The sequence below is a fragment of the Haliotis rufescens genome, unplaced genomic scaffold (genome assembly GCF_023055435.1).
Source record: "Haliotis rufescens isolate VD_foot unplaced genomic scaffold, xgHalRufe1.0.p SCAF_3, whole genome shotgun sequence".
In the NCBI taxonomy this organism is placed as follows: domain Eukaryota; kingdom Metazoa; phylum Mollusca; class Gastropoda; order Lepetellida; family Haliotidae; genus Haliotis; species Haliotis rufescens.
The window spans coordinates 1,381,918-1,408,918 of record NW_025964001.1 but is presented as its reverse complement, the minus strand read 5'-3'; the positions used below and the strand labels follow the sequence as shown (position 1 = coordinate 1,408,918).

Below are 27,001 nucleotides of genomic sequence, written 5' to 3'. Positions count from 1 at the left end.
TTTAGCTGGAAACGCATTTATTTTTCAAACTCATTCTACAGTAGCAAATATTCTCTTTGAAGCAAGTACATTGTGATAAACCGATATGATGTGATAAAATCTAACTGAAGTTAGGATTGATAACAGGTCGACTATGTTTGACCTATGATTGAATAAAAATGAAACTTGGTTGGCTATACCTCTCAAAATTAACTTAAAAATCAAATTTTCATTGAATTCTCTGCACTTCACTCTTCTTTGTACACGATCTTGTTTCCAATCCAAACAGTAATAGTAAAGGTCAATCCGAGCAATTCCAAAGCATAGGAAACATTTTAGTGATATAATGCACACACACAGGTAAAACGTAATTGTGCCCTTTCATTAAACATACACCGTACACAATTATCATTAAAACGCAGAAGCTTTCATTAACTACAGAAGTTTCATCATCCACTCCATCTCCCAGTCAAATATTTTCTGTCGAGCCTCATTTCTGTGTTGACTTCTTGCAAGACTTCTCTTCCTCCTAGAACGGCTCAGTTGGTGAAATGTGAAGGGGGATATGGCGAATCTGCTGTGATCGGAACAGGTGTGTCCTGCCCACACGTCCAGGTTGCGCTGCACGTCAGCTCTTATCAAATCAACGTCGAGGTCATCATAGACATGGAACTCGACTTCAGTTACGTTCTTGTTATAGACCATGAGAACCTTTGGAAGAAATACCCGTAAGCAATCGTCACATTGATTGTGTCGTATGTATGAAACATCAATATTCAAGGTCATAGAGAGTATTGTTCGAAGCCACTGACTGCCATATCCTTGAACACAACTACGGGACACTACTCCGATCACTGCCTTATGGCGCATAATACAGCATGGCAACCTATGCACAAAGATCCGAGATTGCGTAATATTAAACAATAAAAAAATCATCTCATAATAATCTATATGCAACTACATTTGATAAATCATATATATTATTCATAATACTGCATAGCAGTGATTACCTTCAGAATTCCTTTCAAGCTCTTCACATCTTCCTGGTGATCTATGAAGATCTGAACCCTGCCTGCGGCCCTGTAGGCCATCTCCTGCTCCACAAGTTCCATCAGTGGCATCGGATTCTTTTCGGAACTGAACATCAACATCTCAATGCTACCTGAAGGCTCTGGTCGATAACGTGACGTCATCAACGGCACTGTAACGAGGCGTTATCACAAGTTAGCTAGAGGCATATAAGTCTGTGCTGCAATTTTGTTGCTGTAGAAAAAATTTGTTTACACTATCCCATGTAAATCAAATCTGGTTTTCATAAATCTCGACTAGGTTTTCAAATGAAACCACTAAACAATGTACGATCATGTATGATGATATTATTTGTTATCCACAAGACTGTATCACAAGAGCGATAACTACAACTTCAATTCCTTATTGAGGTTTTCAAAACGTTTCACAATACACATGTGGAAGACATGTTTCCGTGTTTTTTTTCAGGATAACAATGAACTTTACATGTATTTGTGACCGGTGCCACCGTTGAGGCAGGATACACTGATCTGATCCCGACCACCTTGTATCATCACTACTTGATAGTGATTCAGAATCACATTGTCATGAAATAGTCGGAATCGTACAATCGAGAATATTATTACCATGGACAGGGTTTGGTCGCTTTAATTATGAAAGATATACCCGCCTTTGGGTAAAAACATATCTTACTTAACAAAGAGTACAGCTGAATGTTTTCAACACAGATGTTGCCATCATGGCAGGCGAGGGAATGGACGCTTGACTCTGCGTTCTCGGTGTCAAAGAACGTTGCCCGGTCTGTCAAATCAGGGAATGCTCGGGTAGCTCGGTTTATGAACTTGTCCACAACCACTGAACAAGCCTTCACTTTCTCATCCCACATGTGACCTTCAATGGAAACATGAGGCAAATACACAAACAGCTTCTTTTATCAGGACCAACTACCCATTTCGTACTGCCAGCCTACATATAATATACAGTTAGTTGAAACATTAAAATGTCAAGCCACCACAAAAATTGAACCAGTAGATGAATTGCAGGATGACAAGAAACACATTCGATACTAAGGTGTAATATATATCAGCTAACAACGAAAACACGTGGACATGTCTTAGACATCAGTTCACAATAGCGTTCTGCAGTGAATTCTGGTAACAGTGAAATCAATTATCAGTAGACACCAGCCACCATATTAAAATCTGAGAACATTCTCTCAAACCTTGTAACTGAACTATGGTGTATATGTAACCATTCATATGTAATTAAACCATGGTATCTGGCACAAAATGTACTACCTGTCGCCGGACATCCCCCACATAAATTAACCAGACATTTCTGTATGTCCGGATTGATGTCTGCTCTAGGAAGACGGCCGAACCCAGCAGCTGAGGTCATTCGCTCCTGCAACTTTCTAACTTCCTCCTTGCGGAATGGTAACGTTTCACTGCAGAAAACTGGCTGCTCGGTCGTGGAACATAATCTAAAGTAAAATACAAAGGGCGTTTACCACTCCACAGCGGTATATAGATATGGTTGTTTAATATACAGTTTGAAGCAAATACCAGAGATGTTGTCAAGTGAATTAATATTGCATCTCATCTCAATATATCTACTCATTAATCAAAGTCGTTTAAGGCGCCACAGTCTCAGATGTGTCACAATCTTTCGTTCGTGAGTTCGAGTCCTAGATTTTCCAAGATTTTGATATTTCCACCAGTGAGCTTCTTACCTGTGCTCGAGGGTTATATCAACGTTGTAAACGTATAAGACCTTCATTAGTTTGGGATTTCCTTCACTGTGAGCTGACACGCTGTGATATGACTAAGATAGTGCACAAAGACCCAACTAACATATATATACTGAATAACAAACGTTCCTGTGACATTGAATAAGATTTAATGCAAAGTTATGCTTTTTACCAAATCTGAAACAATTTCGGTGTGCAACAGATAAAAGACTCCGGTAAGTGTTCAAATGCTTTAATTTGCCATACTGACTTCAGAAAATGCGTGATGACACAATGATTGACGTAACGTTCACCTCGATGTCGGTACACTCGAATCCGTCCATCGCTGTGGCTGAGGTGAAAACGAGACTCGTCAGTGAATAGAACTTGTCCCCACTGCATGGCCGTCCAGCGTAGACAGTGTCTGCACCACTATAGACTTGCTTGGCGGTGGTTTCCTGTCAAAATGGGACGTCTGGCGGGTCTTCTGGCGACAATCCCTGCACATCTGAGGTGACGACGAACAGTTTGTGAAGATATTCGTCGAAGGCCAGGGATGCTTATTGCAGTCACTGTTGCTGGCTGGAATCGATTTCATAGGTGTGTTGTTCGAATCCAGTTGTCTTGTCCATTATTGGTTACGCGTGGTCTGCCACTCCGAGGATGGTCTCTGACTGCATTCGTCTGTTGCCAACGTTGCCATAAACACCAAATGGTGTTTCTGTGGACGTTAAATTGTCTTGGAACATCACTTTGACTCGATCCTGCTTCAAGCATACCAATGGCTCGCAAACGCTCATTTTCGGACACGCGTGGCATTTCGTAATGTTGAATAATTGCGTAATTTTGTTGTTTATCTGAGTGGTTGTTGTCAGCACGATGCTAAACAATGCATATGTAATCCCGATAACGCACATGTTTTTTATACCCATTCTTGGGAAGTGAAATACATGGGGCTTGCATAAAAGACAACTTTTGTCTGGAATGCATGCTTTTCTGTAGCAGTTGCGATTTTGTGACTTGATTCCATACATGTACTGCAGTATTGAAAACCAAACTTTACTTTACAGAAACTTTTGTTGTTGAGTACATTTGCAATAAAAAAAGAACAGCTTTATTCCCGGTTGTTGTTGGAAGGATGAAACCAGAGGCGATTTTGTAACACTAAAACAACATTTCTAATATGCTGCTGTCAAAGAGCTTCACTCAGTGCCACACTAAACGAATCACCACACTGCAGCCTTATTACATACCCCTTTTGATGAAACTGGAAGGTAAGGTACTGTTTCGCACCTCCTAGAGGATGCATGTCACAGATCCCTTTGTCAAAAGGATGAATAACAGGACCACCTGAGAAAACAATGGTTTGAAAATGTTAATTATGCAAACATGTTATCATTATGTTCGAAAACACAGGTTCACGTTCGGATCTTTACTTGATATGACATTGTAACGTGGAGTTATGACAGAATCATCGTTTCGACTCATGTATATGTGCTGTTACGCATAGGGTAGTGATATCTGTATCTCACCGTCAAGCAACTCCTCTTGTAATTCCAGTACCTGCCTGAAGTAGGTCGTGTTCCGAGCGTTCCAAAGTGTGATGTAGTTCATTTCATTGCCAACTTGAAGTGGTCTGATATCCACATACAGTCGATCCTTGTGACACCCTACTCCTAAACCCCTCATCTGCTGTCTTAGAAAGGGCGTACAGGATCTGAACAACATTTTAGCCAAATGAACTAGTTCAGAATCATGCCGATACCCGGGGGGCCTCAACTCAACGGCCTGTCCTGTTTGGAATCTATACATTTCCTCCACATGCCTAATATCAAAATTTATCATATTTACGGACTGTGTCCGGTATCCGGAACCCTTAATTATTTCTACTTTATCGTCATATTCCTCGGAAATAAGATCTAGACACATAAGCAGCGACGAATCTACCCGCAAATAAGGTCTATTTGGACAACTCATATCTTCGATTGTGTAAAATTCAGATAGATGGGTTTCTTTGTCAAAACCGGTGAACAGGTTTGGAATTATAGCTTCATTTTCTAGTGATTCTGGGTAGAGGTATTCTATTTGCTGATGTGGAGGAGGGGCAACAGCAAGCCTAGCAATGTCCTCATGAGAAAACTCTACCCGTATCCCAATGAAATCTTCCTGACTCTTGACAAACACCTCGATAAATTGGGGGCTTGAAAAATTCATGAAATCAAAACCAGAGCATGCAGCCAAAACTGCCAATCTATCTAAACTTGAAATTGGCGAACTTGTGAGCTGCATTCCTCTGAAAATATATTAAATATCATTGGTTTATGACAATATTCATGACAAAATCATTCATATAACATTTGTGGAAAACATTATTGAAATTGATTAACGTAGCACTTATTAATTGTTTGGGTAAGTTTGCTCTAACTAGCATTGGTACTATATGCTGATGGTCAGTCTCCTCGCAAAACCTGGAACATCCTTACAACATGCCTTTCAACACTTTTTTTCCACACTTTTTTTACAGCCTGGTTAAATCGGAAAATAGTTATCTCAAATGATTGATATCTGAACTAATGTGTGATTTGCATGTTCCTATTTAGCAAGTAGAGAGAAACCAATGTTTTCTTAATTAACAAACCCAGTGAACTACCAATCATACAAGCCTAGTATAGTTTTCAAATAAAATGGCTAACTATCTCTATTGTCGACTTATCTGTTGAATAAGATGACGAAATGAAAAGAGTGATTTTATCAAGGGTGCGGTGTTGAATGATGACGGTTCCTAATTAACACATTGGATCTTAGACGTGAATCTTAGGTCCTGCAAATTATATGTTAAAGGGGCACTGATCTAACGCAATCCCCAGGACTGGTTGTTGCCTTTTGTTATTGTTTTTTCCCCAGTGAGTACCCGGATGATACGCAACGCAACTGAGCGTGACCAGAGACTGGGCTACCGTCTGCAAAGACAGCTAAATAAACTTGGAGGCTGGAGGCAATATTTGTTTTACGCGTTTTTACATAAACACTGATTGGTTAACTAAGGGCGCATGTTAATTAATTTCTTCAGCCTTAACAAACAGACAAAAAGAACGGCGGAGCTCATCGGATGTCGTCATTTAGAAATACCCCAGATGGTTATAGTTTAATACTAAAAAAAGTATCCATGCAGTGAAAGCATTTTCGGATTTCGGCCTACGTCGATAATACGATTACTACTCCCTTGTTGTCATCCACGTTTTCTCGTATAACCCTACACTTGTGTATTTGTCGTCATTTACTTGATGCTCAGTTAATGAATTTATTACAGGTACAATTAGTGGTAGCACCACTTAGATTACTTGACAAAGGTTTCCATTTGGCATTTATTGTGTCTTGGGTAATTATTCAATCTAAATCCAGGTTTGAAGTGAGGTGAAATGTGTGTTATGTAATATGCACGTGGCAGCCCAGCAAGAGATGAATGATCAGTTGATTTACTTTTTTTGTAAATCAACGGATCGTTCCTAGTCATCAAAGTATTAACAGAAAATACGTTGATTGATTAATCACTGTTATCTTGCACAGTGGATATGTCAAGAGTGAGTGTTTACATGTCTAAGTTTACTAAAACAAAGGGAATACACTCATATCATGGCGTGAAGTGCCGATGTAAAAACAACATACTTTGGTCAAAGGGTTAACTGATAATACGTTGATTGATTGATCATTGTTATCTATCACTCAATGGATTTTTTTAGGAACCGTGGACGTTATGAAAATAGTTGTCACGTGGGCTTTCTCAGCTGACCATTGAGACTTGACACCTATGTGAAACACCTGAAACAATCTAAGTGATCAGTTGAGAAACGAACACGGGTTATTATATCCCAAAACGATATATATATTTTAAAATATTTGATTGTTACAGAGACACGTGACATCGAATAAGTTTCTTTGTACAGCTGCAGACGAGTGGGTTATTGTTCCTTTGTGTGGATATTTACGGATACATTCCTCGAACAAGGAAGCTGCCTAAAATTTATACACATAAATTTGGTAGGTTGTAATTATGATATTTGCATTTTGTTTTCCTTCATTAGAACCGATTCGTTCTTGTTTCTCTACGTCTTGGTTGGGAAATTCTTCAATGCGCGATAGACGTTGTTTTCACAGGTCCTTTTCCTTTGTAAGCGTGTATATATTACCGTCAATTTGTAAAATGTGATTCTCTCAGGCAATTTATAAAATGTGTAAATATTTCAGTCATTTTGACTAAAAAATCTGTCCAGATTGATTAAGACGATCAAAAGGGCCTACAGACATCACAACAGATTATTATGTAGGATTAGAAGCCAAACAACATAGAAATGTACTTTTCAACGTAACATTTTCAGTCTTTTGGTGATGACTTTAAAAATCAAAATGTTTGGAATTCGTTATCATAATAATACAGATGGAAATGTTTTTCAGTCACTTTGTAAAATAACTGAATATTTAGACGTTTAATAAATTTGTTACACATTTGACAGTAAAAAAAATATACACACTTTAAAAAAGAGCAATGCTCAGGTGAAATATTTACTTTGTGATGCAAGTGAAAATAGTGTAAACGAAAATCGCAAAATTACCAAGCAAGTGACTTATCAAAACTTCATCACCATTACCGATACTACTCACAAAGATACCTACATTTCCTTATTATCTCGAAAACTGTATTTCAATTTGTTGATCAATGTGACCATACGCCCTTATTACTACCCATAAAAGTGACTAATGCGCTTACGAATGGCGCAGCAGGGGTCGCGAACTAGTCCAGATTTCTGCTATACATCCGGGTACTCACTGGGAAAAAACAATAACAAAGGCAACAACCAGTCCCGGGGAATTGCGTTAGATCAGTGCCCCTTTAATGATTATAGAGTTCAGCGGTTGCAGAAACACAGGTCATGTACCTTCCTTCCCTGTAATGCAGTGGCACGTCTGGTTGTTCAGTAAATGCTCTTTCAACGTTCACGCCTGCAAAACAATTAAAAACAAAAAATGCAGCAGCTATTTCCATAGTATTAGTTCATTTATCTTATACACCTCCATTTTCTGTTATCAATATGACATTAAGTGTTCTTCTATGACGTTTAGTTTTGTGTGAGTCAGGCTAACAAAGTAAAATATGTAAAACCAACATTTGTTATATAACCGTACCTATGGCTTCTGTCTGCGCAAGTTTAGCGAGTTGTTTTAGCTTTAGTGCCATCCTGGGTGTCATAAGCCGATTACTGCAATATGACCAAGGCTCTGTTTGGTTTCTGGAGGGAAGACAAGGTGTTCTACATCTTCGTGTAGAGAATCCACACACATTGGTGGAGTTCCCCTCAGGCCTGAACACAACATCACTCCTGTCGTAGTGATACAGCCTGGAACAGAGTATCTTAATTAAAGTAAAGAATAAACAATTTACCCGAGTACCGTATTCGACGTAATAAGCGTCCCGCTCTAATAAGCGCCCACGGCGACATTTGCTAAGATATTGGCTAGTGAACAATCCCAATTATCACCCCTTCCGATTGATCAATGTACACAAGACTTATTTATTCGCGTATAATACGCACTTGTGTGTTATATGCACCCTTAATTATGGGCCTTTAATTCTGGAAAAAATATATCTGTCGTACATAAATATTTTAGGCTGTCAACATAAACAACGAAATTTATCTTTCAACTCAAAATAACATTCTAATAAGTGCCCCCTATTTCTAATTTTGAGAGCGCCCTAGGCGCTTATTACGTCGAATACGGTAAACATTTAAGCATGGAATAGCATGGAACAGACTGCTGTAGTCAGCAGCTTTGCAGTGTGGCATGTCGTATTTTCATACCTTTCCATGTCTTCATAGTTCACCCTGCTCAGAACACCTTGAGGTGGACCACACACTTCATCTACACCTTCTCCAGAAGGAACGGTATCGCCTACATTCAAGGTGGGGGCCTCTCTCACACAGTTTTGAAATCGACTGTCATTAACTGCGAAACACACAAAAAACAAAGTCAATTGCCAATTTGCGTTTCACCTCGAACGAACTCCTCATTATATTTTACATGAGATACCACTACTTTGTAACAACACTGTTTATACCGTATAGGAGATATATGTAATGGAATACAATTGAATATACTGGATCAAAATCAGTGTTCAAAAGCAAACGAAACAGCTTGTATAGGGCATAAAGGTAAAGGTGTGATGGGAATAATATAAATGGATCACAGAAAATCAGTGACACAAATCAATCTTTACCATCGTCAGCAATAAGATCTTCAAACATTGCTTTTTCAGTGTTAGTGTTTGTCACACCATCCCTCTTCATCGCAACATGGGCAACAGCGAGGTCTCTGTTAATGCTGACATAGTCAAATCCGGAACAGACACACAGAGAGCCAAGTCTATCAATGGTCGTATTGGCGGCTAAAAGAGGATACAGCAATGTTAATCAGACTTTAGATTTGTTTCGTGTTCAGTCAGGTACATTAAACAAATGACATTGTATTACTATGCGTAAACAAAAATATATACAAACATAATGTTAAAGCAAAACATATATACGGTATCATTTTCATACAATGTCTGTTATGAAACACATGCCAAAGACATCGTTGCACGTATGATTTGAATTTGAAATTCTAACTTATATATGAGATGTGTTTAACATTACTGTTGACATGTTCATCCTTTGAATACAGATTTGTACAATGCAAATATGATTAAACATTCGATGCATAATGTATTTGTGAGTGTTAAAATCACCACTATTTTTGAATACAAAAACAGTTATATCTATATCTGCAATGCTAGGTTTGGAAATATTTGTGATCACGTTTCTTGACTATGTATTAAGTTAAACTTAATCACCATTGTTATAGCCAAAAAGGTTTTAATTGTCTGAGACTATTCAGGTCTCCCGATGGGATAAGTTACTGTACAAGACAAATGATGATTTTATTTATTATGCAATTTCTTTCTGATCTTCATTATCTTATTCTGAAAGCATTGACGTCATCGATGTAGACTGGAAGATGTGCAGTGAAATAACAGTTATAATGCAGTTGGTTATTGCATCGTATAGCTCAAATGGACATCACTATCATAAGACGACGGCACCTTATCTCACTAAGTGTAGGTCACTCCAATTTAATAAATGGCCGTATTTTGAATAAAGACGAGCCATAATTATGTATCTATGGTAGTCGCCTAATCCGTGTTTGTTGGTTCCACCAAAGTTGTAAACGTATAAGTTGCAAACGTGATAAGAGCCTTTCATAGTCGTTGGATAATAACTAATTTCTATTTAATATTTATTGATTACATTTGCATATCATGACATTGTTATTGTTTTTTCCGTTGAAATACTTGACCTGAGAGAACACACACAAAAATATAATGGTGAGGTTTTTTGCTGAAATGACAACATAGTATTGTCCGTAATAATGTGTTTGTATGAACGTATACCTGGCATTCCTGTCACCGTCACTACAGCAGCTCTGCCTTCATAGTGTAGTGAACTGTTTCCATGGTGTCCATCAGGAAAGGCTGGGCTTGGTTCATCCCAGGCAGCTAGTACTATGAGCGTAGCTATGGGACATAAATTCTAGTTTTATCACAGGCATGGCATCATAGTGACCCTTGTTCTAACCCAACATAGTCATTGGCGTATAGTTTTTCTCAAGTCATTACAAATTTTCAATCTTACGTTTTCTACTGAAACAGTCGGATTTCCAGTGTATTTCAAAGGCGAATAATAGACTAACGGGATCGGGTGGTCAGACTCGCCGACTTGGTTGAAGTATGTCATCGTGGGGCGATGCTCATGATGTCAAGCACTGGAATGTCTGGTCCAGACTCCAATATTTACAGACCGTTGTCAAATAGCTGGAATATTGCTGAGCGCGACGTTAGACAACAAACAAACAAAAATCAAAGGCGAATTAGGAAAACAGTTCTGATATAATCAATATTACCAAACATTTTGCAAATGTATCATATATCACACATATTTAATGTGTTTGCACATTACTTTCATTTCATGAAATTACCCCTTAAACCCTGGCAAGAAATGTGCCTCAATAAATTGTTATGGGGAAAGACACGTACATACCATTTGACCACTCTATTTTGACCATTTGACTTAGTTTAGTGATTGCACGTGCGAGACGAGCTGTCACATATCGACTGGCGCAAATGGTTGTTGAATCGGTGCTGTTGCATAGTGAACATGACAATGGGGTCAATTCACAAAGTTCACTTTCCTCAGCGGCAAACACAATGTCCGTTCCTTCCAGAACCTCGAACCTACAAAAGAAACAGAAACTCACAAAAGAGGGTTCTTCAAAGTTGGATATGTCATGATCCAGATTTCATCAAGAAAAGGTGTAAAGTTCACACCCAAAAACCTTGGAACCTGGTCCTCTCCAAGTTGCTCTCGAATACATTGAATAATAAAATAATTCAAACATGTCAACTTACCCATTGAACTGACTGCTGGTCCTCGACACCCTGTCGCTCATTGCGCCACAAACCTGGTCCTGTGTGAGAGGAGGGCCGAGCTCTGCGGGGCCATCACAATGGGCCAGACAGGTAATGGACAAACTGGACTCTGTGAGAGTCTCTCTTTTCGATATTTGCGGATTTAACATAACATCCCTGAAATAACAAATATTGTTACTTTGACTTATTAGTAATGCAAGTTGATGATATAACAAAATATAATGTCAAGAGTTATGACAAACGGCAACTGTCGTTGCGTGCTCCAGTCAGTAAACTTCTATAGCTTCATGACGACGGCCTGTTCATAATCGACAGGGCACGACAAATCAGTGGTCGAGCATAAATGATATATGATGACACAATCAATTAGGTCACATATTGTAACCGCCCTTATCATATTTGTCGGGTTTTGAATTTCCTGCCCTTGTTCTCCATGGGTGTTTTTAAAACAAACGGTTTTTATGCCATGGGGTGATCCCCAGTGTTAATCCAACAACCTTTCTTATTTCTCTAAAACTACGCAGATTTAACGTTTTCATATAACTTTCGTATATCAGCGTTGTCTCGTACTTACCATATGTTTAATCCAAATGCTTCAACAGAGAGAACTGACTTTTCAACAGAAAATAATCCATCTACTGCAAGTGTCGCTTCTGTGCATACTTCTAGTCCATTAATGACAGATTCCATTTTCATACTTGGTTTTACTCTGTGTCAATACAAAGTCTATATTTGAGCTGTATGTATTTATATCATCAGGCGACTTTGTCACATTTTACAATTATTGGTAACCTGGTATCTAAACTGATGTCCTAAAGAAAGTGCACCAAGGCTTTCAGAGACGTTTGAAGCATCGCGAAGTCATGTTGAACGTAGAACATATGTATTGAATGAGAGTGGCGAATAAGCATCATATGAACAAAATTTCACTCCATAAAAGCAGTAACAATGACACAAAGATATAGGGGGTCAAAATAAGATCATTCACAGTGTGTAACAAAAGACTTGTAAGTCACTGTAAAGTCATAAATCACCGTTTTAATGTTGAGTAATACCTCGTGCATCAATGCGGGCCACAACCGCACCGCATCACCGCACCGATGGCATCAAACGCCTTATGAACGGGATAGGCGTTGCTATGTCTCGATGAAACATCGCTCAAGGTTCAAACGGTTGATTGGTGGCAGCGGTCGCCTTCTGACTTGCGTGTTCATGCTGTTGAGGAAGTCCCGTGTCAGCCTTGTAGTATGGGGTCTAGGGTTATCATGCTGGAATACTATTAACGCGTGGCTGTTGTTGGATAAGAGGCATCACAACGGGTCGCAAAACTTCATCCAGATACCTCTGTTGCCTCGTCTCCACAGGCCATGACACCACCGCCTCTTAATGGCTGAACTTCCTGGACACGTTTCGGCGCTCTGTGTTCACCTTGACGTCTGTCTACAGTCATCTCAAAACAGGCAAAACCTGCTCTCATCGGAGAAAAGGACTCGACCCCAGTCTCGAACCTGCCAACGCCGAACCCTCCATGGACATATCAACCGGTTATATCGGTGTTGTGGCGTCACGTCATTCCACAGCTGGGTCGATGTGTTCGGATGCCATGTTCCCTCAATTGCCGCGACTCTGTGTGTCGACTGACACGATGTTGCTGTCGCGGGGATAAAGCGGTGTCGGAGATGAAGTCCACGGATGTAATGGTCTTCAGTGGGCGCGGTCACGCGAGGTCTCCCACTCCTAGGTGTCTGAACTGTCTGTCGTCGTCGACAAAGATTTCGCAAAATGCACGTTTTTCATTATATTTATATTTAAGCTATATTTCATCGAATACACTTGGTTGTATTTGTTTCACATATTTTACCACGATTTCATTTCTATGTGAGTACATGTAATTAAACAAAAAAACGTTTTGGCGTACTTTCTTTTAGACGTCAGTTTAGTCCACGCTCATGTTTACAATCTGCCAAACCAAATTGCTTGATTATTTCATCACTATTTGTCTCATTTACATGTTAAACCAATGAAATTACATTATGTGTTATGTCAAGTTATATACAATGAACAAACAGACACATGTAAACAAGCAATGTGTATCTACATTATTTCCATTGGTGGGTACAGGTTGATCGTTATGTCCTTTACTTTCCAGGAAACAGATGCGTTGAAGAAAATCTGAAAAGTTACAGCATGCTGTTTAGACAAAAGACTATTTGCGGTCATTGTTACTGTTCTTCAAAATATGTATATATTCTTAGACATTTGGCTAGGATACATTTGTTATTAAAATTCTTCACTTTTTGTATATTGAATATATAAACCTAAACAGGGCTAACGGCAAACCTCAGCATAGTGAATTGTGGCGCCGGCCGTGCCACCTTGAAACACTGAGCCGTCAAAGATAATATCTGTTATTTGATATCACTAGATTAATGAAGGTTGATCTTGACATTTAGGGTGCGAAACTACACGTTATTGAAGGTATTTTTGACAATGACCTTCCAGACCAAGCAATCAAACACCGGAAATATTATGATTATGTGGAATCATGCAGTCAAACAATTCTATCAGCCCTCTGATTCGAATCTTGAAACTTGAGTCAACAATGCGGACATTAATAAAACGACAAATTTGAACATGTTTCTGTGATTGTCATGCTCTGTTAAGACATCAATGGACATGCGATTGCGATCCTGAATTGTTAAGTGATATTACAACATGTTAACCTTATATTTGCAGATGTACAAGCTAACACACACACACACACAAATATTTACACACACTCACACACACACACATATATAGTCACTCTGACCATCTGAGGTATGATAAGCTAAAACAACTCAACTAATGCTTTCAACTAATACCTTCTGGAAAATATCTACTGTAACGTTGAGTGTATCTGGAACATTCATTTCCACCATGTCCTGTCCATCTGAGGTCCAGGCGTGAGATGTGATGTCTCCGTGTAGTGATGATGATGCTTCAAACTGTTGAGCTGGAAAGGGGTAACATATACTATAATAAATAAACCGAAAGTTTATACATCAAGTCTAATCTGAAACGTCATGCCTAATAACACTGATAATACTTTTACCATAAACGCAGAGACGTTGAAGTTCATTGTAAGCACCTATATGACTAATATATGCCATTTATAAGATAAAGGCACAAATAATATAATAGAAGGAAAATAAATCTCTCGCCATGTGCATAGTGATTAGATGTATATTTACGTTTTGCTTTGATAAATTCATTGCAAAGTAATATCACGAACATCAGTAAAATATCGCGTTTTTCACAACAACGTCTATACACCCTTTTGAGGAATAAACGAGCAATCTAACAATGTCATTTGGGTTATTCATCCAAAGACACATTGGGTATCATTTCTGAACTGAAGTAGAATGTAGAAACTACCCAAAGTCATCGATATAGTGACACGACATCCACTTATGACAGACACGTGTTATGAATCGTCAGTGTCGTTTACAACATGTCATGTAACACATATAAGACCATACGAAATTCAAGAAACAGGAAGCTTGTTAGCATTACATTAATGACTCCACATATCACCAGAAAGGACACATATGTACATGTATTACCCTTTCATCACACTGACATTCTTATACTATCAAATTGTTCCATGTTTTGGTGAAGACGTCCATCTACATATAATCGAAAAAAACTGTAAATATACACACATATTGTATATCTGCCACTTGCTCTGAACCCTGTCCTGCCTCTAGCAGAGTCTCTGGAGTAACCAAAGACGCTAGCCAGGGCTTGTGTATTGTAAGCAAGAGATAGTTCCACAGGAGGTAGTCGCCTGACCACTGCCACAGGTATGCGTATGAGCTGTATCGGCCCAGTCTCCCAAAGGGGTGTTGTGTAGTTCACACCCATTTCCTGGCTAAATTCCACTTCAATGTCAGCCCGTAGTTGGGATACACCTTCAAGCTGTAAGACAAGAATTAAACATATGTGAATGTGTGTCGAACATCTGTTGGGAATCAACTCGTTAAGTTTATTTCAGTCACAATAAATCAGCAGTTATCATTAAGTAATTAATTGATAGTTATATAGAAGGGTTTGGTGAAAATAGCTGGCATTTTCATGTGTTCATAATGAAATTACTTTGATGCTTCTCACCTGTGATATGTATTTCAGCAGTTTCGGCTTGTTGTTGACCTTCTTTATGAGTAGTTCACTGTAATTATTAAATAGGAAGTCTTTGGTCTCACAAATTCAAGGTAGTCCATACACCACAACACGCAGCCAAAGCAAAGTAATCGCGCGTTGAGTCACAAAATCATTGGTCATGGGTGTGAAGACCTAATTCCCAACAACTATGATCGCCTGTGTTCACGGGTTTCACCCATATTAAAACGTCTACAACATGCTTAGCTTTGGATGTTCCTTCCAAATTACTTTAAGACTGCCTGACGTTATTGAAATACTGAAACCACTAATTCAAATATTATAGTCAGGGAGACAACAGTCGATTTGCATATATGTATTTGTCTTTACGTGGGGATTCCGGGTCAGAATTGGTCTCCAACAACCTATCTTGGTCGTCAGAGGCGACCACAAGGATCGTGTGGTCAGGCTCGGTAACATGGTTGATTGCGTGCCATCAAACCATACCACAAGTGATCTTTGTTCACAATATCAGTCACTGGATTGTCAGATGCCTTCTCGATTATTTACAAGCCGCCATTTTGTACCTAAAATATTGTTGAATGCGGCGCTGGAAACAAAAATACGAAACATAACGCTAGCTGTTGTGGTATGAACACACGGAAATGCACTATTACAATATACTTACAACACATATGACATATCTGTTCCTCCGTGACAATCTATGCACCTCAGGGTAAAGTCATCCTTCAGCATAAGAAGGTCCTCTTGCGACGGGGAAAAGGACACATCTACCTGTCTCGATCCAAAGGTTTTGTGGACTGCAAAGTATTTGTCAGCAGCTTTGGTTTGATTATTATGTTCATTGAATGGAATTCTGGTTGAGAAATTTGCGTGCCAGTTGAGATTGCCGAGTATTTTGGTGAGGATGTTCGACAAGTAACGGCGATGACGTAGTTTAGTCTCAAGCGGTAGATCAGGTCGTCCAGGGCTGTAGCGGAAGTGAATGTTGGCTTCTTCTATCATGTCATATGGCCTTTGAAATGAAAGAACATCCATTTGGTCAGCATACTATGTTATATTTTCGCGACATTTTCACATTACGTGTACTGTTAATGACATACACTCTTTAAGACACGAAAATGTTACAAAGGAAATATACTAGCCACATAAAGAAACTGTGCACGGAGAAAATATATTCTAGATTGAAATACAACACAGCAAGAACAAAATGATGCAGACGCTGTAGCAGCTGAATGATCGGACCATAAGAAAATGTCAACGGGACCTGAACAACATCTGTTACGATGACGTCAGAAGATCAAAATGGAGTAGGGGTTCATACGACAAAGTCACAAAGTCAATAAAGGGTATGAACACCCTGTGCGTGAATAACAGCAGTGCATCGGCGACGCATGGAGTCCACCAAATGGGCATGGAAGGCCTGGGGAATGGCCTGCCATATCCTCCTCAAATCCTGTGCCAAGTCACGGACGTTATCTGGAGGATGTGGAAGACGACGCAGACGGCGTTCCATTTCATCCCACACATGCTCTGTTGGGGAGAGATCTGGAGAAACTGCAGGCCATGGCAGTAACATGACATTGTTATGGTGAAGGAAATCCATTGCGACCCTAGCCGTGTGAGGACGAGCGTTGTCCTGTTGAAATGTCAATCCCGGGCCATGACGTTGCAGGAAAGGAATGACCACAGGCCTCAGAACCTGATCTCTGTAGCCAACACCGGTGAGATTGCCCTGAACAACCACCAAAGGTGTTTCGGTGCCGTGCTGTTATCCCACCCCAAATCATCACAGAGCCACCTCCAAAACGATTCCTCTCCACAATCCAGTTGCGTGCATAACGTTCTCCCAAACGCCGGTAGACACGTTCGCGCCCGTCACTGTGGGAAATGTTGAACCTCGATTCATCTGTAAAGACAACATTTCTCCACCATATTTGAGGTTGGCGAACATGATTTCGACACCATCTTAGACGGTTGACTCGATGACGGTGTGTCAGGATGGGACGTATGGCAGGACGTCGTTGACGAATCCCGTACTGACGTAAACGATTCCTGAAAGTGTTGGGATAGATACGGCGCAGTCCAAGAATTGTCTGGGACGTCGTTACTGCCGTTTGGAACCTGTGTCGGAGATGTGTCACTCGAATCCATCTGTCCTGTCTTGTTGTCGATACTCGGGGACGTCCTGAACGTGGATGGTCGGTAATGTCATTTGTGTTCTGATAACGCCTCACCAATGCCGATATCGTGTTACGATGGCATTGGAAATGTGTTGCCACCTGTTGTTGCCTCATTCCCGCTCGGATCATTCCAATGGCTTCATGACGCTGTGCAGCTGTCAATCTTGGCATGATTTGCTTGTGATATGCTTGTGTCTGCGCCTGAGAAGTTTTGAATTTTTGAATGACCACAGATCATGCTTTCCAAAGTGACAGCGAATTTTGAGTTGCACATGCTGTGTACAGCTGCACATGATGCACGTGCAGTAACACATTGCACGTCCATAGGCCCCCGTCAATGACGTCATATCGCATGGCACGTGCATGGCGTTTGAATGTCTCCAATAATTGCTGTGTTCAAACCTATATTTCATATATGGACGGTGTGCCCTTATATCTATATTTTCTCCGTGCACAGTTTCTTAATGTGGCTAGTATATATCGGGTAACTAAATAGATTAAAAATACTCTAGCTCTGGAAGTTCAGAATCAACAATGACCCTTACTTAAAGTTCGCACAGACACTAGACAACAGCATGAAAGAAACTGACAAGTGTTATTCACCTGCTTGTGGAATTACTATTCAATATTATTATTATCAACAAGTTGGCCTAGTCAGTAAGAGACTGTGTATATTATATTGTGATGACTTCACATGAGTTCAGACTTTTTAAGATACAATATATCCAAAGCCAGCATAAATAAATTAGTTTATTAATTCATTGCAGCTTCGTGTTCCCTAGTACAGAAAAGAAATGTCGCCATATATATTCACTACTTTCTTTACTTGATGCAATCCACCACATACGTAGTCCTGCCAAACATTCATGCTGCATGTGACTCGCATACTTGTGAATGCATTACGTACTTCAAGAAACATCAAATTTATGATGTAAAATGCCTTCCTCCTCACATTTTGAAACCTTTCACACAGAAAAAACATAGTTTATTGTGGCCTCAACCATCCATTTTACTCGCGTGTTCACACTAGAATATTCCCTAATGCACTGCCCGTTTACAGCTCCAGTCATCTGGCAGAACGCGACACTATGTTTAAAATTTGTGTGAATAAAAGAAATGAAATGCCATATACAAAACATAGCAACAGTGAGTTGCAAGGTTATATAATATGCCAAAAGGATGATTGATGAACACGGAATGTCCTATGGTGATACTCTACCATGACACACTTATTGCTGGTGACAAGAAACGTTACGGTTATTCATATTGATCCGCTACTTTAGACTGATTCTTCTCACATGTTGAAGAGCTTCAGGTTTGCGTTGCCTGCGGGTTTTATTATATTTATAATTGTTATCTTACACTTGAAACACATTCAACTTAGCAGCTACTTGTGACAGTCGATAACAATATTTTCATAGCTTCAAAATCATATTTCCTACTTCAGACAGTTACAGGGTTTCCCAATTGTTGCAGAAAGTTCATACTAAACATTTATCTCACTAAACATTTATATATTAATTTCTTTGAATTAAAGAATCCAGTAGTCTGCTAAATGGGTCTTGCTCATGATGGTTGGTTCGAATCCCTTACATTGTTTTTAGGTTTTCATGATGATAGTAATCCTACAAAATCCTACTCACCCACCCACTCACTCACTCACTCACCAACTCACGTGTTAGAATCCAAACAAGTTCTCACAGAATTAAGATTTGGGGCCTTACATTTATACAAGGACGGCAAATAGTAAGTGGCTCCATGTACTCCAGAAATTTTATATGAACGAATCACTGAAAATCAGTGATGACACAGGGTGTTCGCGAAACGGATAAGCATATGCTGCCATACAAGTAGCACCTGCCACTATTTGCATACAAAGGAAAGTGTATGTTTGTTGTCTGACGCCACAGCAGTACCCCCGCCAGGCGACAGCGGGATGGGGACAACAGAGACAATCATGATCAAGTGATGGGCAAGAAATTCTGTCACACGACAGCGCATTTACTGATCCTATTGAAACTAAAAACTTAAATTAACTTGTGAGTGTCGCTTTCATAGGCGTTCCGCTTGTTAGGATGTGTATGTGTAAAATTCCCCGTCACTGTGCTTTGACACCAAATGTGATAAACAGAGATTATGTTCAACATTATATCCTGCTTTAGTGTCATCTGAATTTTCTCTCTGTAAACAATGATAAAATTCAATCTCTTTTCAAGGACACCTTCCAGAAGATGTCGCAAATATTAAATGATGTTAAGGCTAGATACTATCCATCAAAATGACAGAAACGTTTTGCAAACAGCAAGATGGTTTGGAGATCACCCGAACACACTCCCCTATTATCCGCCCTCATTGTATTCCTTGATTAAGTCCATTATTTCAAGTCGGCGTTTTTAGATCGTCTCAAAACTTTATTTGCGTGCTACTTTTTTTTCGGCGTTCGAAAAAGTAAGCAGGGCAGTTAATTGTCGGAAATTATCGTTACATACTTTCACATTTGCCCTGAACACATTTGCTGGAAATCACTAAACAAATCTCCCTACTTGGAGTATATTTCCTTTTCGCAAACTGTGTGAGTAGCTGGTGCTACCGGTAGGGCCTGACATGCTTACCCTTTTCGCGAACACCTGGTGTCATCTTCAGTGATCCATTCATGTCAATATTTTCACCGTCTTTTTTATCTTTTACGCCCAATGGAATCTGCTTCGGCAGATAATCGAGACTGGTTATTCTCTGGTCTGAATATAAAATATTATCCATTACTTTTGTTAAATAGCCCCTGTTTGCAAATATAGTTCCCAAGGCAAAGCATCTTTGTCATCGGTTGTATTTTTCTACATTTTACGAAAGCGGTTTAATCACAACACTTCCTTCCCTCCACTTCAAGTATCCTATGGCTCTACAGAATTGAGTGGCTTCTGTCAACCGTTATCACTGGTAACCGCCTCAATTGCTGTCATCCGTCTTACTATCTCCGACCTGAGCACCAGCTTGTGGTCATGATTATGTTATCATTTTATCTGTAGAGTCATTTCCTCCCATAGAAGTGTTATCTGTCACTGAACTTCTGCTGAGGCCTGAAGGAGTTTCTATTATCTCCACGAAATAAAAGACAAACCAATACGTTCGCTCATCGTTCACCACTACTTCACCGCTGAACTTTGCAGGAGTGTGTGATGGTTAGAAAAGACATAATCTCAGTTATTTCTTTAAAAAACAAACTCGAATTACTTTCTTTAGCCCTTTATATATATTTATAAATACTCTACAAAAAGTAGGGGATATGAGATATAAGTGTTATGATTGGTCGTCGGATGAAAATCAGGTTTGACATCCGTGCTGTATGCTGCAATACACCGTTGTCGTTGGCTGCAGTTGGGAGGACGTGTGGTAGGGGACGACGTATGTAGACCCGTGCTCTTCCATCCCCTCGTCGGAGAAGAAATCATTATTCGTCGCTCAACCTGACATCTCTCCGTTGCAGTTGAGGCCATACCCTGTGTTGACGACACCAAAGCAGTTGTTGTTGTCAATGTCGACTCAATATGACGTCTTGCTCGTAGACTTGCTGCTCTTAAACGGTTTCGTACGGTCTGGTCGCAGATTCTACGCAATCCGGGTATTTGGGATGCTGTTGAGGTGGCTTTGATCGTCATTTCACGTAGTTGGCGCGGTCGGATCTAGCGATTTAGGGTGGTTACCCTTGGTCGTCCCGACCTTGTTGACCCATGCTGTTGAACCGATCCCATAGCCTTGAGATGTTGCTGGGCGCTACATTGAAAACCCTGACTACAGTTGATCGGGATTCCCTTGCCTGTAAGCGGCCTATGACGTTGTTTCTTTGCACTTCTGTTAATCTTGGCATGCTGTTGAACTGTCACTGTTCGATTGACCCAGATGTCAGGCAATCATTAACCCTGCACATTAATGCCGTTCATAGTGCTGTTGCACTTGCAGTGCGTGCAGCTCCATGGCCTTTTTGTTTTTGTCCGAATCGTACGTGTTTCCCGACCAATGGTTTGTACGTCCTTGGTGTGATCGTTTTGATCCGGGAAATGTGTCACTGACACTATAACACATTAAACCTCTTCATTTTGCACCTCTTGGTACGCTAATGTTGCTTTTATGGCTAAATATATCCGTATTGCGTTTCTTTTTTTAAGAGTACATTTATGACTTTTTGTATACACAACTGGCAGAAAAACGCTTGATCGGGACATGTCAAATAATGATACCCGCGTTCTTTTTCAATATGAACAGCACGCAATAGTTGTTTAGGTAACAAGGGCTCATAAAAACAATTTAGTGCAACCGTTTATACTTTCTAAAAAAAGCGACTACGCGCAGGGGTGTCTGTTGGAAACAGGTTAGGCGCAAAACATTGCCAGACATTTTAATGTTCATCAAAACACAGTGTCATCTCTTTGGAGACATTATCTAAAACAGGGCAACGCTGATGAATTACCAGTTCCGATCGTTCACGTGTAACGTTACAACAATAAGACAAACATCTACGGAATCTACGGAATCGATACCAAACTGCCACATTGGCAGAACCGTACGCTATCGGCTGATGTAGCACAAAATCAGGCGCCACGTCAATTGATACGACCAATTTTGCTTTCACGTCAACGTCAGGCACGCCAAGCTTGGTGTAGACAACATCCGAGGTTCAGAAAACAATACTTCGACGGTGTACTGTTCACAGATGAATCCAGGTGTCATCTGGACAGCTTTGCTGGTCGTGCAAGCGTCTGCAGGTGTCCAGGAGAACGTTTTAGCGACGCTTGTGATACTTTTGTGCTTCGTCAGTTTCTGGTGGAAGTGTATGGGTATTGGGTGGCATGCCAACTCATAGGAAAACACAGCTCATCATTGTTGATTGCAATTTGAATGACGTACGCCACCAGAACGACATCATTCGAGATCATGTTCTACCCTTTGGACAAATACAGGGACGTAAAGTAACGTTAGAGCAACATAATGGCATACGATACAGGTGTATAGCCTTGCTGTACTGTTATGGCCGCATGTTTCTCCAGACTTCCAGAACACGTTTTGGATGAGAAGGAGCGAAGCCTACGACAGGACCAGAACCATCCGGTAACTTCAGACAATCCATTGATTGACGCCATGAGCATCAATCTACGCAATTGGGATACGATGCCATGCATCAACAAAGTCAGTGAGCCTGACCACCTGATCCCGTTAGTCACCTCTTACAGAGGCTCCCTGGCAAGTTGTTTTGTTCGAAATATGCTGTCAGTGAATAGGTACGCTAAAGGATGAGACTGTAATGTAAATGTTGACCTTTTGCGGCTTAAAAGCAGATTGGTTCGTATACTCCACAGGTCGGTGATAATTAAAAATGAGTGCGCACTGATCTACGCATCCGGGTGATAATACTGAGCTCCATGAGCATTCACTTAAGTGATTTTGCGCATTCTCGTCTTAATTAAAATATATATATATATGTACAGTCCATTGGAAAAAATAGTCGCGAGATCGCGACTATCGTGATCTCGCGTTTTCATTAATATTTGGATATAACCGTCACCACTCGAATCTGCGAGCTCTTTCACCTATTGAAGGCTGCCATGAGTCGAAACGGTGCAAGCAAACAGAATATGTGTAAGGATTGTTGGAATATGATCCCGGTTACTCAAATTAATTTCGAATCATGTTCAAACAAGGGGAAATATACATTGTTCCGAACTGCAACTGATAGCGTAAAGTATTGCGTAACCTGAAGTAGTAAGTTGAAGGACCATGTGCGATGATTGATTAAATACAAACTGTTGTGTTTGTTTACATTCAGGAAACGGTTCACTTGACTATTGTATGGCAGTGTATTTTCTTGTTTTACAATGATTGTAACTGTGTTGGCTGAGATTCGGTAGACGCTCACTGCATTGAGTTTGGACAGTGATAGTCGTCACGAAGTTACTATATTTAGATACTAGGTGTTTGGGTGTGTAAACTTCCGTTTCGGTATACCGCGGACGGTGATAGTATGTCATAGAAACATACGGAAAGTCCTGTGATGTTCTGGTGCTGCTTGACTGGTAAGGACACGGTATAGAAACTTCCAGTAGCTTGCTAGGCTGTACATATTTGGACAGGAGCGAGTAAACGTATCTCTCACACATTTGATCTCTTTTTCATCGCTTCGGAAACAGCTTTCATGTTAAGATCACCCTGGATTCCCAGCCTTTGCCTACCTCGGAAGCTTCACCTCTGTCGCCGCTTGGTGAATATGTATCACTGACTTTTGCTACCACCACTGTGGGGAGTGTAAAACCACGCCATTCAAAGTAATTGTATTAATTAGTGCCACGTTTTTAATCGAAGAATATGTGTTTGTTCAATATCTGGCTAAATTTGTCAACAATCGTCAGCAGCTGAAGGGATCATTCAAATCCTGCTGGGTACCATGTAGGAAGAAGACGTCGATATTGAAAGATTGCGAGGTTTTATGTCTTGTCTAAATGTCGCATTTTTTAGGAAAAACGCCTTTGAACTATAACACGAGAATACCAGATCTCGTGATTTTTGCCAAATTTCGCCTGCTGGTGATCTGTCTTTTAGCCATTTAGCTGGTTTCCAAAGATCGAGATCGCGAGCAAGTCCATAACATTTTTCCATAATTCGGAAACAGATATAAAAATACTTAAATCACTGAATCATAATCACATATCTGTCTCTCTATGACAGAGTGAGTGAGAGAGTTGGGTTCAACGCCGCTTTTAACAGTATACAAGTTATATCACGGCGTGTCAGCTTAATAGAGGAGGAAAGCCCGAAGTGATGCAGGTCTCAGACGTTTACCACGAAACCGCGAGATACACGTTTTCCACGAAACCCACGAACACGGGTATGGTCCTGACAAACCTAGAAACATAATCGGGGTGAACCGGGATTCGAACCCACAATCGTAGGTTTCTAGCGCGCCCAGGGACGCAACTCTGCAGAGCGAATCGCGGCGCCTTAGACGACTGGGCTACCCGTGGCCCCCTATGACAGAGAACATCTTTATGGATTCATAGACACTGAACTTACAAGTCATAAAAGTTTCTGAACATCCTTCGCCATGGGACCGCCTCCGTGGTCTAGTGGTAGAGCGTCCGCCCGGAGAGGGGAAGGTCCGGGGTTCGATCCCCGGCCGCGTCATACCAAAAGACGTTAAAAGATGGTACTTGTTGTTACCCTGTCTGGCGCTCGGCATTAAGGGGCTTAAACAAGGACTGGTCGGTTCGGAGTCAGTATACTGTGTCTGAGTGGGGTATTCATGTTAAACTACGGCATGTTATCTCAGTGGGCTAGCACTATAAATCGGCATCAGTCCGGACTAGTACAAGCAGCCACACAAACACACACACGTACATGCACGTCGCTATATGAGGACGCGACGTTAAACCCCATTTCACCTCACCTCCTTCGCCATTGACAATACTGATCAATTACAATAAGTGCACACTCACCCAGCTTGGACAATATGTATTGAAATACGATTTTCAGTTGGGAAGTAGATGCTGGAGATCTTAGCATATATCCCATCCCCGCCAGATCCCTGTGAAGCGTTGCATCTCCATGCTGTGCTCCCAAGAATAAGCTGACCAACTCTCCAGTCCCTGCCAACATCGTTTTGAGTGGTTACCAGAAGGATCCTGTCATCCACACACACGAGTCTCTGGAAAATAAATGTACACTTGTGATCACAGGAAATGCTTTCAAAAATATTTTGACAATGCTCTCGATTCTCCATTGAAGCGAGAGATAGGCGATGATTTTGACGAAATCAGTCGTACAGCTCGTAACTGTCATTTGGAACACTTCATGTTAACCTTTTCGAGATTGTATGAACACCGTGATACCTCACTTTCCTGATCTTGTTAGCGACGCTCTGTTTAGTTGGATGAAAGGTCGTTTGTTCAGCGGTAGCGAGAACTAAGATCTGCTTTTAATGTGATTGTACATACGAGTGCATTTTTGTTTTAAAATAATGCTTTAAATGGTGTTTTATCTATATGTACAATCGGATCCTGGCAAGACCAAGGGACAAAACTCTAACTACGTCGCCTTAGTTATGTCAGGGCCATCCGTACCTGCATGTGCAAAATCAGAAAATACCTAAAATAACATCGAACCTCAGTCGCCGTAAATATACATGTACACACAAACCTACTTGCAGCCTATCTCACCCACTCACCTTTAGTCCGTCAACGGCATCAAGATCTATAACATCACTGAGGACACCAGAACTATGTAGTTTAAAACGTTCCCCGTTGTCGTCAGTTGTGAAGTCCACGTTGTGGTGGAAGGAATTGTCAGCAGAGAGACTGTGAAGTCCCACCAGAACGAAAAAGAGAACCAGATTCAACATGACAAGCGTGCGGTTTGTTCAGCTCAAAAGCATGGCGCGATTTATACGCTCGATAAGAATATATCCGTTCGACCACCAATTCATTCCTTGCAGGAGTGAAATACAACCCAGCCAAACTTAATTTGTTATCTGCGTGTCACTCACCCTGCCAGTCACGCCCGCTTAACTACTGTAAGAGCATTGGGTAATAAAAATAACCTGTCAGTATATACACTGAGTTATAAGCTAAGGTTTTCACAGAGCTGCGCGAACAACGATATCATGAAGAGCGTTGGCTGGGTGGGAGCAGCCCTCCTGTTGCTGTGCTCATACAGTCAAGGGTATTTCTTTCAAGACGGCTTCGATCATCAGTATACCTACTCCTCTGTGTCTGAACTGTTCGGCCATAAAAATATCACCACTGTTCTCAAGGTAAGTTGACATTACTGTACTGTAATGTGAACTTTTATTTGTTTTAGGTGTTTCGCTCTAGACATTCTTAACTTATTATTCGAAATGTCCATGTTGGTATACACCTCTCTGACTTATAATGGATATAAGTCAGAAAGGCTAAGAGCCCTGCTGTATATTATTACAATGAACAGATTAAAAAACAAAACAACAGAGAGGGTTTGGGTGATCCTGGCACAGTTAGGCTGGTTAGGCTCATCAGCGCTGTGCCCTTTCCCACTCTACACGCAGTCCCGAATGGCTCCCAGGGACTACTTCTTTGTCGGAGAATAGATTTCCCAGATGGTCAGAAGGGCTGTATTCCTGGCAGCAAACCCGGGTACTCTCCCAGTGTCAGTCAACAGATTTTGAAGTACTAATCCTTAGGCACCGAGAACAATAAGGGATACTTGGGATGCAAATGTGGCATGCGTAAGCAAAGCCATGTTTTTCTATCAAAAGGGACAAGATCAGGTTTGTTGGTCTGGATATGTCAGAGGTTGTACACGGGCCTATTCCAAATAATTTAATATATATCCTTTTCCATGAAACCCTCTACATATTCTGGATCGTACCATGGATGGACCTCTGTG

The 27,001-nt window shown here is 40.6% G+C and overlaps 1 protein-coding gene across 1 annotated transcript; it reads right to left on the bottom strand.

The window, feature by feature from the left end:
* LOC124148471 lies at positions 1 to 26,101 on the bottom strand. Its single transcript, XM_048403539.1, has 21 exons — positions 25,806 to 26,101; positions 25,078 to 25,286; positions 16,081 to 16,428; positions 15,405 to 15,462; positions 14,957 to 15,212; positions 14,117 to 14,247; positions 13,351 to 13,424; positions 11,827 to 11,961; positions 11,232 to 11,408; positions 10,864 to 11,057; positions 10,218 to 10,340; positions 9,009 to 9,176; positions 8,593 to 8,737; positions 7,919 to 8,130; positions 7,672 to 7,735; positions 4,270 to 5,030; positions 3,991 to 4,087; positions 2,307 to 2,491; positions 1,702 to 1,899; positions 990 to 1,180; positions 1 to 690 (listed from the first exon to the last, which is right to left on the bottom strand). Exons 1-21 carry the CDS (start codon positions 25,977 to 25,979, stop codon positions 415 to 417), a joined length of 4,176 nt encoding a protein of 1,391 aa, XP_048259496.1. The 5' UTR covers positions 25,980 to 26,101; the 3' UTR covers positions 1 to 414.
* Between the last annotated feature and the right edge of the window lie 900 nt (positions 26,102 to 27,001).